The sequence below is a fragment of the Mercurialis annua genome, linkage group LG5 (assembly GCF_937616625.2).
Source record: "Mercurialis annua linkage group LG5, ddMerAnnu1.2, whole genome shotgun sequence".
Lineage (NCBI taxonomy): Eukaryota > Viridiplantae > Streptophyta > Magnoliopsida > Malpighiales > Euphorbiaceae > Mercurialis > Mercurialis annua.
In genome coordinates, this window is record NC_065574.1 from 48099128 (window position 1) to 48114015 (window position 14888).

Genomic DNA, 14888 nt, shown 5'->3' on the forward strand with positions numbered 1-14888 from the left:
CAATTGTTATCAGATCCAATAGTTAGATTTGGGGAGATTGTCGTTTTAATAAACTGTTCCAACTTTAAGAGGCATCCAAACTTTATCTTGAGTAACTCCCAAAATTAAGCCGAAACAATCTCGATATGATCGCAAATTATAATCATTAGAGGACTCGTCGTCTTACATTCAAGCATTAAGTCAGCATCAAAATTAGACTCTTCAAAAGTCATGGGAGAAGGGTAAAGTTTTAGCACCGTCGAGAAAACATAAACTATTAAAAATTAGCTATTAACTAATTGAACTGAAAAAATAATAAGTATTAATTTAGAATAATTTTAAGGCTTAAGGTCTGAAAAACTACCGACCTTTCAATTTTTTTCAATAGCACCCTCACCTTGCAATTTGTTCAATAGCACCCTATTTTGTATTTTTGGCTTTCAATAGCGCTCTAAATTAAAAAAATTAGATGATTTGATTACTATAAGGATGAAAATTTTCAAAAAAACTAAATTTAAAGGTGAAATCATACTTTTTTCTACTTGAACACTTTTAAACAGGTCTTTTAACTTAAAAAAAATTCAAGTAAGTTCTCGATAAATGAGTTTAATTTGATGATTTATGGTGCTATTGAAAGTCAAAAATACAAAATAGGGTAAAATTGATTGTTTTACAAGGTCAGGGTGCTATTGAACGCCAAAAATACGAAATAGGGTGCTATTGAAGAAATTACAAGGTGAGGGTGCAATTGAATTTTTTTTGAAAAGTCGGTAGTTTTTCAGACCTTAAATCTAATTTTAATAATCAAAATAATTACATTTGATTAAAATATTTTTTATTTTTAATAAGAAAATTAGACTCATTTTAGACTATGAGTGGTTAAATGTTCTAATATTTGACCATAAGGGATTATATGATTAAAACTCCTTTGTCTGTCTTTAAGTATCCTTCTTTCAAAACATTCTTTCAATTGTTATCAGATCCAATAGTTAGATTTGAGGAGAGTCGTTTTACTAAACTGTTCCAATTTTAAAAGGCATTCAAAACACGATTATTATTCTAATAAATTATTCATAAAATATTAAATATTGAGTTTTTTATTTGACAAAATATTTTAATTTCATTAATGATAGTTTAAGTTTGACAAATTCTAAAATTGTCTAGATTTTTTTATCAACTAAAACTATATTATATTAATTGTTAGCGAAAATTAATAAAAATTAGTATTCATCTTTCAATCCATTTGTAAATCAGACGAAACAACTGTCCGTGGAAAGTCATGATCGAACCCCTGACTTCCATGTACAAATGAGAAACTTAGCCAACAGACCAAGCCCTCAAATACAATAGTTGTCTAGTTAGATGCAACCAAAATATACTGATCAAAGGAAAGATATAATTGATAAAATTTAAAAATTGAACCATAACTTAAAATAAATAACCATAAAAATGTCCAAAAGCTTTTTCTATTTCACAAAAATACACCCTACATCCCTAACAATATTACACCAGCACATAAAAGACAAATATTTGTTCTATTTGTACACCTCTAATCAGAGAGCGACACATCGAAATACGTTAAAAAACACTTCATCTTATTTCAGTAAAAACACAACAGCAACGGGTCAAAATATCAACAACGCACCACTATTCATATCAATGCATACGTCAAAAATACATTTCTAATACACTACATATACATTTTAAAAACAGCTCAAATATGTTATCCAAAAAACATATAATTAACAATATGATCTTAAAAACAACTCATGTCTACCAATAAAATATTTCAAATATAAACAATTCAGATACAATGCAAAAGTATGTCAAACATATTTAAAAAAATCTCAGATTAATCTCAAAAGCATATCAGATACATCTATTTTTTTTGAAAACTATGGACTATAGAGATACTTAATTTAAAAAATTAAATACCAAAAGTGTAAACATGTATAAGTTTAAGAACCACTCCATCAATTTTATCAAAACTTGTAAAGTCAGTCTCTCGAACAATAACTCCTTTTGATTTGATTTTCCTCTCCATCGCAAATTCAGTCTCTTCGCTTCTGAAGTAAAAACTAAACTTAAAATCTCCAAAATTCAAAACCCTAATTCTCATCTAAATACGAAAATCAAAATGGAAATGGAGGTTGATTTCAAAGGCTACAAGCTCAGCTGCGAGCTTCGAGGTCACGAAGATGACGTAAGATTTCAATTCTTTTATGATCCTTTCATAATTAAAGCAATGCTGATAGGTTTACTTAGTTCTTAATCTCTTTATTTTAATTAGATTGTATGCAATTTAATTGTTCTAATTTTTACATTGCCCATTGAAATTCACATGTTTTTTAATTTTTCAATTATTTTAATGTTAGGTTCGTGGTATTTGTATATGTGGTGATTCTGGAATTGCGACTTCATCAAGGGACCGGACTGTGAGGTTCTGGTCGCTTGACCCGTCAGACCAGGACAAGCGTAAATATGCTATGTCGAAAATTTTGTTGGGACATTCGAGTTTTGTGGGCCCGTTAGCTTGGATTCCACCCAAGGAAGATTTTCCAGAAGGTGGCGTTGTTTCTGGTGGAATGGATACATTGGTTTTGGTTTGGAACTTGAGTACTGGAGAGAAGGTGCAGACGTTAAATGGCCATCAGTTGCAAGTTACCGGAATTGCTTTGGATAATGAGGATTTTGTATCATCTTCTGTTGATTGGTGAGTTTATTGTTTCGGCATTGTTTTGAATTTGAATATCCGTATTGAAAATTAGTTACTCCTTAGTTTAAGACTTAGAGATGAAAGTGGAAGTGTTGGATAGCAAATTTCTCGATAAAACTGGTGTAGCTATACACGTAACAGCTTTTTGATACTTCAGTTAAAAGTAAGGTATTTTTTTAATATATGTTTGGCAGTTGAAACTTGTAGGCAAATTTGCATATTGTAATTGGAAATTTTAGAACGGGGCTTTGCAAAATTACATTTTGTTTGTCATTATCAAAGACTGTGGAAGAAGTACTCTGAGATCAGAAAAGGAAAATATGTATAGTTGGAATGAAGTTTCGTGTTTCTGAACTTGGGAGAAAATAAGCTAGAGTTGTATCTGTGAGAGATGAATTTGCAAAGCTGCTTAAACTTGAGCTAAATAAAGATAAATAACAACATTGTGGCAGGTAATATTGATTTCTAAGCAGTGCATATTGTAGCTTTCTTGTACTGCATTATATAGTGAGGGAATTAGGTCTTGCAGATATGCATTTATGTTACATAAACAAAATTCATTTTATGAAGTCAAGCTTGAGAACCTGACATTTCAACCGATGCAGTTTCCATCATTGTGCATGCTGATTCTGTTATCATAAGACAACTTAGTTATTTTTGATCTCGCCTCACTGTTTTCTCTCCAGAAGCTTGTTTTTCATCCTTATCTTCATTCTTTAGTTTTCTTGTTCTGCTGCTAAATGGTCAGGACTTAGGATCTTAATAGAATTTTCCGTTAACTTTAATTGCTAGTTTGTCTCTTAGCAGATTCCATCATGCCTCAGAATGTACAAAATAGTTCCATATGGGTATGGATCACTCTGTTCATAATGTGTAATGACTATTAAGTTTCACATGTAAATGATTTATTGGGAACGCTTCTAAAACTAGCCTTACTATGGCTTGTTTCCCTTAAGATCTGTCTACTCATTCAGAAATTTTCTTGTTGAGATCCCTAGCTGTACTTAATTGGCAATGATGAAATTAACTTCAAGATCCAGCAAGGAAATTTACTCTTTTTATAGCACAGTTTCTGGGACTGCGTCAATAAGTCATTTGATTGCCATGCATTTACAATGCTAATCTTGGAGTTTCGAATACCCTAATTACTGGTTTTGAGATTATTTGCTTTCCTCAGCGGACTTCATGCTAAAAATCTACATATGAGCCAATTATATAAAAAAACAAGTTGCATTTCCTCTCGCCATTATAATCAAACTTACTGTATGATTACATTTTTCTAATTATAATATGCTGATGGTAGAAAGTCCAATGGTTATGTTGTATTTTTTGTTTAAGATTTGTTACTGTTTTGCTGCTTTACTTATTGGGTTTCTGTTATCCTCTTGGCTTTTCCATTGAAGTACTTTGAGACGATGGAGGAAGGGGCAATGTAGTGAGTCATGGGAGGCTCATAAATCAGCTATCCAGGCAGTTATAAAGTTGTCTACAGGCGAGCTTGTTACAGGTGTGCAAGTTTTTCTTTTTGAACAAATAAGTTTCTCAACTTGTTCATGTATGATTTTGCAGAATTTGTCTTTCATTATTGCCCCTTTAGATTGTTACATATACCAATTTTTTGATTCATTTTATTGAAGAAATCTATAATGCTTATGACCCTAGAATATTGACTTTGATTTCTACCATGATCCAGGTTCAAGTGACACAACGTTAAAACTTTGGAAAGGGAAGGAATGTGTACATACTTTTGTTGGCCATACAGGTTATTTTATTCTGACATAGTATGTACTAATTTTTCTGTTTATGGTGGCATTATCTCACCTGCTAAAGACTGGCATATTAGTATTATTTATCTGATAAGAATCATGAATTGTGCAGATACTGTTCGAGGCTTAGCAGAGATGCATGGACTGGGTATTCTATCTGCATCACATGATGGGTAGTTATTTGTCTTGATTTCTTTGATTAAGAATATGTAACCTTCTGCTTAGTTCTGACTATATGCCATAGTAATGGAATACATGATGTCAAAGTTGGAGAACTTTGTTACTATCTTATTGTTGCCAGCTAGCACACAAGGTAGCTTGCTTGTATTGTTCTGAGAGACCTACGATTGAATCCCACATGTACTTCTCATTTTAAAATATGTGTGTGTGCCTGTGTTAGTTTTTGGGGGTTGAGACTTGAGACTTGGGAAGGTTGGGTTACTCAGACATTGGAACCACAAAATAAAAAAAAAATGAGGATCATGGCTTTCCTTGTTTTGAATTAGATGATTTCATATTCTATTTAGTTTTCTTGGATATTGCTCTCAATTTCAGTTATTCTTTTCAACAGTTCCATCAGGTTATGGGCATTAACTGGGCAAACATTGATGGAGATGGTTGGACATACTGCCATTGTCTATTCTGTTAATTCACACTCTTCCGGACTTATTGTGAGTGGTAGTGAAGATTGTTCATCAAAGATTTGGAAAGGTAGTTTCTTCTTGCTTCAACTTCTTCCTTTTTATTTTATTTTGTTACTTGTTTTCCCAAATGTTAGTCGGTATGAGAAATCACCATTGTTGTAGATGGCGTTTGTATTCAAAGTTTGGAGCATCCTGGTTGTGTTTGGGACGCCAAATTTTTAGAAAATGGCGACATTGTCACAGCATGTTCAGATGGAGTCGTACGTATTTGGACATCAGATCAAGATAGAATTGCAGATCCATTAGATCTCGAGTCATATGTATCACAACTTTCTCAATACAAGTTAAGCAGGTATGGTCTAACTTTATTTCCATTAGTTATGGCTCACATCTTAATCAGAATCTATGGGATTATTAAATGAGTGTCTTAATATTTAATTTATGCTGATGTTTGCCATTAATTGGGTAATGCTGAATACTATAAGCATATGGCGGTGTCCACTTATATGGTTAGACTGCATGTGCTCATCTATGAATTGCAGAATATGGTCATTCAAATTTGGCAGTGATTTTGATTGCATGAATTATGGAAATTACTTATGCGCAAAAATCTGTTTCTGAAAGTTCAGATTAGATTTATGTTATACCTCTGGTTATACTTTTTTCCCAGTTGGAGGGCATTAAACCCTGATAATTTCTTTTCATATAATGCTTTCAGCGTTAATGCAATTTGTATTTTATTTATATCAGGAAGAGGGTTGGAGGCCTCAAGTTAGAGGAGTTACCGGGCTTAGATGCCTTAAAGATTCCAGGTATCATATTTCCACTTATATATTCTGAACTTTCTGTTCTACCAGTGGGTGATGGGCATGGCATTGTTGCCTATTTTGTTGTAAGTTGCTAACTACCTGATATATTCCAATTTTGTTATTATCAGGAACCAGTGATGGCCAGACAAAAGTCGTCAGAGAAGGGGACAATGGTGTAGCATATTCCTGGAATTTGAGAGAACAGATATGGGATAAGGTAACATTTAAATTTCTTAAAAATTATATATGTTAATTCTTTGTGATCATTTTATCCTATGCGGCTTTTCATATTCATTAATATACCTGTTTGACTGTATGGGGTTTCTTTCATATATCACTAATTAGTTAATGCTATTGCTCAATATATAATCCTTTGGATATTTAGTAAGGTAATTGAGATTGTTGATAGTTTGATACAGTTTAATATACTCCTTGGTACGCGTTCTGGTACTTCATGTGAAGAGTTCCCATTATTGAAAGAGTAGAGTGAAAAGGTTGCAGAAAAATATGTAGAAGAAGATGGAGAACAGCTATTTGGCTAATTGTGTTAGTTGTGTGCTGGATTCATTTCAAATATTATTCTCCTAGGGTTTTATTGTCTCAGGCTTATGGGCTTACTAATATTTACTGTTTTTAAAACAGCTGGCCACCTTATTCAATAAAGATTGACACTAATATTAGTAAATTGATGTCAATTAAATTTACTTCGCAGAATTCTAAGAGTTTCACTTTAATCAAAACTTTTCTAATTTATAACAAAAAAATTGAAAAGATACATCTCGATTTTTTTTGGATAATTTTCTCAACTTATTTGTTTCAGAAGTTAATGTAATTAAAGAGAATAAATTAATGTAATTAAAAAGAATATAATATTATGTTGTATCTTGATTATAAGTGAAAGTACCTATCTATGAACTGCTAATATTCTATAAAAAATTTGTTTTATGTGTATATATATAAGAGACGTTCCGAACAAGAGAGGTTCAAAGTACCGCATATAAAAAAAAGCGTACCAACTAATCCTATCCCCAACATACCATAAAAAAAATAAACTAACGTATTTCGTTCCCGTTCCCGTACCACGACCCGAAACGCACCGTGTTCGTGGTAACATTGATTTAGACAATTATGTATGTTGTGGTTGCATTTGTTGCTATAGTGGCAGTAATGTGTTTTTCTGTAAGCAGAAAGATATGGGTGTGCATGAATGTGAGTTTAAAGTTTTTAACTAATAAAAAATTCACTAAGTAAGAACAATATATAAGTTTAAACTTTTTATCAACTCTTGAAATATGGGAGATCTTGTCCTTATATTGGTTGGCATACTTGGAACGTTCTCATGGTTTGAAAAAGCTTGAGTATACGTATTAATGGGAAGTTTGTGGCTTTAATTTATCAATGAAAATGCTAGAAATTTTTCAGTCGATGGATCTGAGTTGAGCTTATAGAATTTCTTCTTTGTTAGTGCCGTTTTTGGATAATTTGTTCTTAGCCTGTGTTTTTTATTTATGTATATTTATGTTTTTTTAATGTTTCCCATTTCCATTTTCAGATTGGTGAAGTCGTCGATGGGCCAGATGATGGCATGAAACGGCCTGTTCTCGATGCAATCGAGTATGATTATGGTCAGCATTGTACCTTTGGGCTTTGGCTGCTTTGTTTCTCAGTTACCTTAAGCTTTCTGCGTTGACTGCTTTTGTTATTATTATTTAAATATATAATTGATCGAGTTACCTCTATTACTCAGTATTTGATGTTGATATTGGAGATGGTGAGCCTATTCGTAAGTTGCCTTACAACCGATCAGGTATTTTTAAAACTGTGCATTTCTGGTTTTTGGTGCTTGTAATTTCACGATAAGTCAGTTTTCTTTGACAACTGTCTTCATATGCTCTCCCTTTCTGACGAGAAAATCTGTAGAAAGGAAATAATGCTTAAGAGAAGAAGCCTCTGTGCATATTATACCACTTTCAATATTCCCAGCACCATGTGGAACTTGAGTGCCATTTGCTTTCTCCTCTCCCAATTCCCCCCAAAAAGATACTTCCTTTGATGTTTTTTTATTAAAATGCTGCTTCCACATAATGTATCACAGCCTTGTAATAAAAAGATTGCACGATTAATAGGAAAGGTAGCATATCCCAGGGGTAAGGGAAGTGTATTATAAATCCAGTATCTCTTTGAACTCTTGTGGTTCTAGATGTATTGATGATGTAGTTCTAGAAAATGTACAAAGTTGCTATATTTTGGTTGCTGTGTTCCCATTTTGTTTATCTTTTAAGGATTAATTTCTAATGTTGGGATTGGACTTCTTTTATTGCGTATTGCAAATTTTTATGCAATTAATTTTCAATTGATAATCAATGAGTGAGGCTTTCCCAGAAAATCCATACTCAACTGCTGATAAGTGGCTTCTCAAAGAGAATCTTCCTTTTTCTTATCGTCAACAAATCGTAGAGTTCATACTACAGAATTCTGGTCAACGTGACATTACTCTTAATTCATCATTTCGTGACCCATATACTGGCTGTAAGTACAATTTCATTTTGCTTTGACATAAATGTTGGTTGTATCTTTTGCAGCATTTATTTACATTTTTGATGTTTCCTTCTCTTACGTCTCAGCTAATGCTTATGTACCTGGACAGCCTTCCAACTTATCTGGTATGCATCTATAACTATCACTTAAAATTATTTCAAGTTTTTGTTAGCTTAAAAATATCTATTATATTTATCATTTGATTTACATAACAGCTGTTTCAGCAACACCTACTTTCAAGCATATTCCCAAGGTATACCCTTATATTTATTCTTACTCTAAATATATTTCTAAGGTTTAATCATAGTTTGCCAGTACATTCATATAATATACAACCAAGTAGAGTAAGTTGTAATTAAATCTTGTACATTGTTTTTGTTAGCCAGGTTACTTCTCTTCTTCATTGAAACATAATTTTATCTTCCATCCTTAAGAATTACTTTTGGCACAAATGTCTTAAACATTAATGGTTTATTGCATATACGTTACTTAACAAGTTATTGGAGGTTTTTAGTTGGGCCTTGATATTTGAATAGCATAAAGTCCAGGTGGGACAGATATAGCTGGAATAGGATGCAAAGTTGGCAATTTTAGTTGTTCAATTTAAGATTAGTATTCCATCTTGAACTAGTATGTGAATTTATATGATCGGCTAGAATAACTCTTTATTAATTAAGATTAGTTTTTACTATGGTCTTCATTTTTAATGATTTTGGGATGGGCTAACTTAAGTTCTGTTATGTTTTCTTATTATCCTTATAATTTTTGGTATTTTCATTTCCAGAAAGGAATGCTAGTTTTTGATGTGGCACAATTTGATGGGATCCTGAAAAAGATAACCGAGTTCAACAATGCACTTCTATCTGACCCAGTATGATTTTCTAGACTTGTACTGTTGTTATTTTCCGAATTGATCATTGCTGCTCCTACTTTCATTATTTCTATTGAATTTCTCTCAATCTTTTGAAGGACAAAATGACATTGTCTTTGTCAGAGGCTGACATTTCCAAACTTGCCGAGGTGGTTAAAATTTTAAAGGATACTTCACATTATCACACCAGTAGATTTGCAGAGGTTGGCATTGCTTTGGTGGTGAAATTGATAAAATCCTGGCCGGTCTCAATGATATTTCCAGGTCAGTTTGCAGCACTTTTTTTGAATCTCTGAGCTTTCCCTTGTGGTTTTCTTCATATGATGCTCATGATGCATGTACAGCCTCTGATGTTAAGTCAACAATTCTTTGCAAGAATCGTTGATGACCAATAGGGTATATCATGCATTGTGCACAGCCAATGTGCTTCTGCTATATATGCGTTCCTCTTTTGGCTTGGTATTAGATAACTTTTTTCTTGGAGATGAATTTACATAACTTAACATTAACAAAAATATTCTCCTCACAAAAATGCTTTGCCTGTTGATCGCCATTTTTGCACAATTTTATAGTGTTTGGTTCCATGGGCTGAATGCGTAGTGGATAGTGCATTATCCATGAAATTTGCATACTTAATGTATTGTGACTTTCTTCGCAGTTGTTGATATCCTGAGGATGATTGTTTTACACCCAGACGGGACAAGTGTACTTCTAAAGCATATCAAAGATGGAAATGGTACAGCTACATGTCCATAAATTTGTTTTTATTTATCTGAAGAGCACTGTTGCAGCAAAAAGAACTAAAGTTTCTGATCACGTGTTGTACCTGTAATACTCATATTTACTGATGAAACATTTGATGGAGTGTTCGATGAGTTTCAGTTATGGTCAAGATTGTCTTATATTTTTGGATTTATTTATATAAATATTTATGCATGGATATTATGTGCTATCAGATATACTACTGGAATTGATTGAGAAAGTCACCGCTAATTCTCCGCTAGCTCCAAACCTTTTAACCAGCATCCGTGTTATTACCAATTTATTCAAGAATTCAGGCTTTCATAGCTGGCTACTTGGCCATCGCAGTGAGGTAAATATAATTAATTATTCTCCTTTCTCACAGGTTCAGTTCTGCAATCTATGAGTTGGCCTTGGTATTCTGATCATTGCCTGGCTTTATGTGTGTATCTACGTATATTTTTGTCATAGGGAGCAATGTTTCTCATGGTACTTCTACAAATGTATGTAATGCAGTTATTTTATGTTTCACAAATCATGCAGATCCTTGATGCCTTTTCTAGTTGTTCTTCATCACCAAACAAGAATTTGCAATTGTCTTATTCTACTTTGATACTCAAGTAAGCATTTAGTCAATGGTATATATGCCAACAGTTGATCTCGGCTTCCAATGTACTCCCTCCGTCCCAATCTATTTGAACAAATTTTCTATTTTCAGTGTCCCATTCTATTTGACAACTTCTATTTGTAGAATCTTTTTTACACTATTTTTCTTCTCTTACCCTCTTCAATTAATGCATGTATATTTCTAAAACGTTGGGATGCATTTAATATGATATGAGATATAAAAGTAAAGTTACTAAAATTTCTTAAACAATGTGCAATGAGAATTTTCTCAATTAGAATGGGACAGAAAGATACTAGTCCCCAAACATGTATTGACAATTCAATATAGGCCTTTATTTTTCACCTAGTTTTGTTTATGATATCTGCTTTCTGCATTTTGAGCTGTCACTTATGTTTTTCTCAGTTATACGGTGTTGTTAATAGAGCAAAAGGATCAAGGAGGTCAATCTCAAGTTCTTTCAGCAGCGCTGGAGGTTTCCCATACTACTCTTTATCATTTCCAGCATTTTGCAAATGCTTTGTATTTTTTCTCCTAATTTGTTGCTTGGAAATTGGAATGCGTTGAAAGTTATAACACCCTCATTGTGAGGGCAATATATTAAGCCTCAATTTGGCATTGGGAGAGGGGAATCATAATCCTAAAGCTTATTAATGGCTTTGGTTTTCTACAGATTGCAGAAGAGGAAAATCTAGAAGCTGTTTCAAAATTTCGGGCTTTAGTTGCGATTGGGTCACTGGTATGTTCTTAATCTGATCTTATTTAACATGTGATAGTGAAATAAACATTCATAATTACTTTTGTCATTTTCTTACCATGATGGCCAAATTTGTTTTTTTTTGTCAACTTATAAGATCAGAACAAAGATATTTTCTGTTGTAAAATCATTTGGTTCTTCTCTTGTACGATGGTAAAAATGCATTTTCACACCATATCATAAATGAAGTTCGGAATTCTCTGGGTCATTAAGTATTTTATTACATGGTAGTAGACCAAAATACCCTCTGCTCTTTTATGTGCAAGTACATTATTGTCATGTAGGATCTCAATGCAACCTGCATCACTTCTTGTGTTCTATATGAAACATGGATGTGTGTGGCTATTCATACTGCACGGAATGGGCAAATCACAGAGTTAAATCAGGCTTCAATTAATCTGTATATATTTAATTAAAAAAGATCAAATATTTCAAATTTGAAGTCAATAATGACCCCTCATTGACAGAATTTTAGGAATAACTACATATGACTAATGAAGGTGCAAAAAGCTATGTGGAACTTCAGTTGTCATGTACAAATTGTCACCACATATTTAATATTTTTGTATAATTTTATTTTGATGTCATTCCCGACGCAGATGCTTGCTGGTCTGGTTAAACAAATTGCAATCGACTTTGATGTTCTGAACATAGCAAAAATTGCTAAGGCTTCTAAAGAAGTCAATATTGCTGAAGTTGGAGCTGACATTGAACTGTTAACAAAGAACAACTGAATCTCTTAATCACTGCTGAGTAAGCCTCTTTCTTCACCTAACTTGAAAATGCATGTTATTTTCATGATTCCAGGTTGGCTTGACTGCACTTGTGCACATGTAAATCATTTTGGATTAAGTTAGAAGTGTTGAGGGCTTCAGCAATAGTTTTTGCCTGTACATTCATCTTCAATGTCGCTGAATTTCCCAATTCCATTACACTAACTGTTTCAAATTTGAGAGCGAGCTTTACTGTTGTTGTGCTTTGTTAATTTATTATTATTGAATATATAATCTTGTACAGGCATGCACCATATAACATGGACAACCTATAACTTTGTGGGCTTAATTGCGTTAAAAATCACCAACTTTCGCGTGTTTTTGGTATTTAACATAATCTTTTTTTCTTGGCATATTTAACAATAACTTTCATTTTTTTGGCATATTTGTCCACGGGATCATTTTGCAAGAAAAACGATGTCGTTTTGGATGTAAAACGACGCCGTTTTGGATCCAAATCAGCACAGTTTTTCAAAGGAAACGCAACTGTGGACAAACATGCCAAAAACTGAAAGTTAATGTTAAATATGCCAAGAAAAAAAGATTATGTTAAATACGCGAAAGTCGGTGATTTCTGGTGCAATTGAGCCTAACTTTGTATCTAGTATAATAGCTTACAATTTTATAACTATTTCAAAGTCATTTGTAATTTTGTAGGGGTGTGCAAAAATTGTTCTGAACTGGATGACCGAGTTGAAACGGGATTGTCGGTCTGATTCAAAAATTCAAAAAAAAAAATTGTTTTTCAATTTGGTTTGGTTTTGAAAGTAAAAACTTAGTTCGTTTTGATTTGATTTTGAAAAATCAAAATTTTGATTCTGTTTGAATGCACACTAGTCATAATAATCAACACCGTTTTCCGAAATGCAGGTTAGGTAATAATCAAGAGGTAGAAGAAAATCTGAAAAGAAACCCATGATTTTATGGGAGTTATGCAGCAAGTGGATTAGTTGTTTGAGAAATACTTTCATCTGGAACATGTTTGCAAATCTCACGAATATTATTATGCTGAACTTACATCACAAGTCTTAAAGCAAAACCAGAACAAAAGTAGAGTTCGCCAGTTTGGGTTAAACAATTGTATCATACCAATACTCAAATGAAACCTAAATTCAAATGAAAATCAATTGCAAATGAACTCTTGCTATTTTATTGATTTATATTCTTTTTGCCTGTCGATTGTGTACCTCTGTGAGGTCCTGCACATGGTGCATTTGATTATCATTTTTTATCACGAGCTAGCTATTAGTAGGGGTGAACAAAAATACTGACCAAATTGATAACTTTCGGTCGGTTTTGATAAAAGAAATATTGGTTTAATTGGTTTGTTTGGTTTGAGATTTGGATTCTTCAAATTAACCAAATTAGCCAAAAATTTGATTTTAATTTTCAGTTTTAACCGAACCGACCAAATTACGCACCTATTCGGTCATTTTTGTTTGTTTTTTTTTTTTAATACTTTCATTTTGGTTTTGGTTAGGGATTCTTATTCTGTTGGTTTGGTTTTGAGCATATTCCGTTGACCAGTTAATTCAGTTTGGAGCTTTTTAGTTCGGTTTCGAAAGAATCAACTGAATACCCATGGCTATTACTATTAGTTGCTAAAATTACACTATTATTTTGTTTATAACGTTCTAAAGAATCTGAAATTCTTAATTTCTTTTAAAAATCTATTTCTAATTTTCTTTTAGACAACTGATTTGAAAAAGTATACCAAACAAGACTAGCATACCAAAATGATTCACTTCCATTTTGTATAGAATCTCTGATCGCTCCACATTAACATTCTATTCAATTTAATACGAACATCCCTCTGCTTCAAATGCAAATGCCTAGGCACTATCCTCTTCCTTAAACTAAACCCGAAATACTGTGGAAACTCCTTCAACTCTTCCATACTTCTCCCCATCCCCTTCAACAAAAACTCGAGCTTCGGTCTCAAATTAAACTCAATACTATACCTAAAAATAGCCGGTACTCTCGCACAAAAACTCGATGCCTCCTCATGCGAAAGCCCTACGCTCCTCATAAACTTGACCTTCGATCGTAGTTTTTCAACTCGAGTATTGAGAAGATACGCATTTGCTTTACTCGGAACATTCAACTTAGCCACCCTCAATTTTCTAAGATAATCAAGACTCGGTTTCAAACAATGTTCGACGTCGGAAAACAACAATTCAGGACAATTCGTGATGAAACCTCTCGATTCCTGAAATGAAGCATTCAACTCACTATTCAAGAATTCAAAAACCGGGTCGATGTCCGTAACCTCAAATGAATTGAATAAAAGTTGAGGGCATACCGAGGTTAGTTTTGAGAAGTCAGTATCTTCAAAACCTTTGGATTTGAAAAAGTTAATGGTGTTAATGATTTGAGTTATGGAATCAGGAGATGGAAGTTGGTGCGGTTTAGTTTTGGGATTTATAATACCAATGGCTTTGAGATAGTGAACATTTTCTTGGTGAGTGGTTCGAAATTTAAGGTAGGAATTAGGGTTTGATAATTGAGAGAAATTGTGTGAGTTTAAGGTTTTGTAATTGTGGTTTGAGGAAGAAGTGAAAGATGGAAGAGATAGAGAGTGAAGCATTTTTTTTTTGTTTCTTGGATTTGGTTTTGGAGGGAATAATTGATTAATAAGAAGTTAATATGGTTGTGTGGTTGTTATTTTT

General features: G+C 33.0%; 2 protein-coding genes across 3 annotated transcripts; one reads left to right on the forward strand and one right to left on the reverse strand.

Annotated features, from left to right (window-relative positions):
• The first annotated feature begins 1976 nt into the window (after positions 1-1976).
• LOC126680979 (uncharacterized) lies at positions 1977-13379 on the forward strand. 2 transcript variants are annotated; one of them, XM_050376308.2, is made up of 23 exons: positions 1977-2182; positions 2355-2692; positions 4099-4202; positions 4389-4457; positions 4574-4634; positions 5033-5172; positions 5268-5457; positions 5856-5917; positions 6043-6131; positions 7467-7539; positions 7662-7721; positions 8297-8443; positions 8539-8577; positions 8668-8705; positions 9237-9323; positions 9422-9587; positions 9982-10059; positions 10280-10416; positions 10608-10684; positions 11095-11164; positions 11363-11428; positions 12046-12199; positions 13090-13379. In XM_050376308.2, exons 1-22 carry the CDS (start codon positions 2117-2119, stop codon positions 12178-12180), a joined length of 2292 nt encoding a protein of 763 aa, XP_050232265.1. In that variant the 5' UTR covers positions 1977-2116; the 3' UTR covers positions 12181-12199; positions 13090-13379. The 2 variants fall into 2 exon arrangements, with proteins under 2 accessions (XP_050232265.1, XP_050232267.1); XM_050376310.2 differs by lacking the exons at positions 11363-11428; positions 12046-12199; positions 13090-13379 and having other exon boundaries at positions 10608-10736; positions 11095-11162.
• A 569-nt stretch (positions 13380-13948) lies between these two features.
• Positions 13949-14838, reverse strand: LOC126680980 (transcription termination factor MTEF1, chloroplastic). Its single transcript, XM_050376311.1, has one exon. The coding sequence runs from the start codon at positions 14804-14806 to the stop codon at positions 13961-13963; it is 846 nt and encodes a 281-aa protein (XP_050232268.1). The 5' UTR covers positions 14807-14838; the 3' UTR covers positions 13949-13960.
• Between the last annotated feature and the right edge of the window lie 50 nt (positions 14839-14888).

Bases quoted from the DNA above. Each gene is read 5' to 3' on its own strand.
- LOC126680979 (XM_050376308.2), top strand. From the start codon at position 2,117: ATGGAAATGGAGGTTGATTTCAAAGGCTACAAGCTCAGCTGCGAGCTT. The intron at 6,132-7,466 runs GTAACATTTAAA...TTCCATTTTCAG, and splicing joins GAGAACAGATATGGGATAAG to ATTGGTGAAGTCGTCGATGG. The intron at 7,722-8,296 runs GTATTTTTAAAA...AGGCTTTCCCAG, and splicing joins GTTGCCTTACAACCGATCAG to AAAATCCATACTCAACTGCT.
- LOC126680980 (XM_050376311.1), bottom strand. From the start codon at position 14,806: ATGCTTCACTCTCTATCTCTTCCATCTTTCACTTCTTCCTCAAACCAC.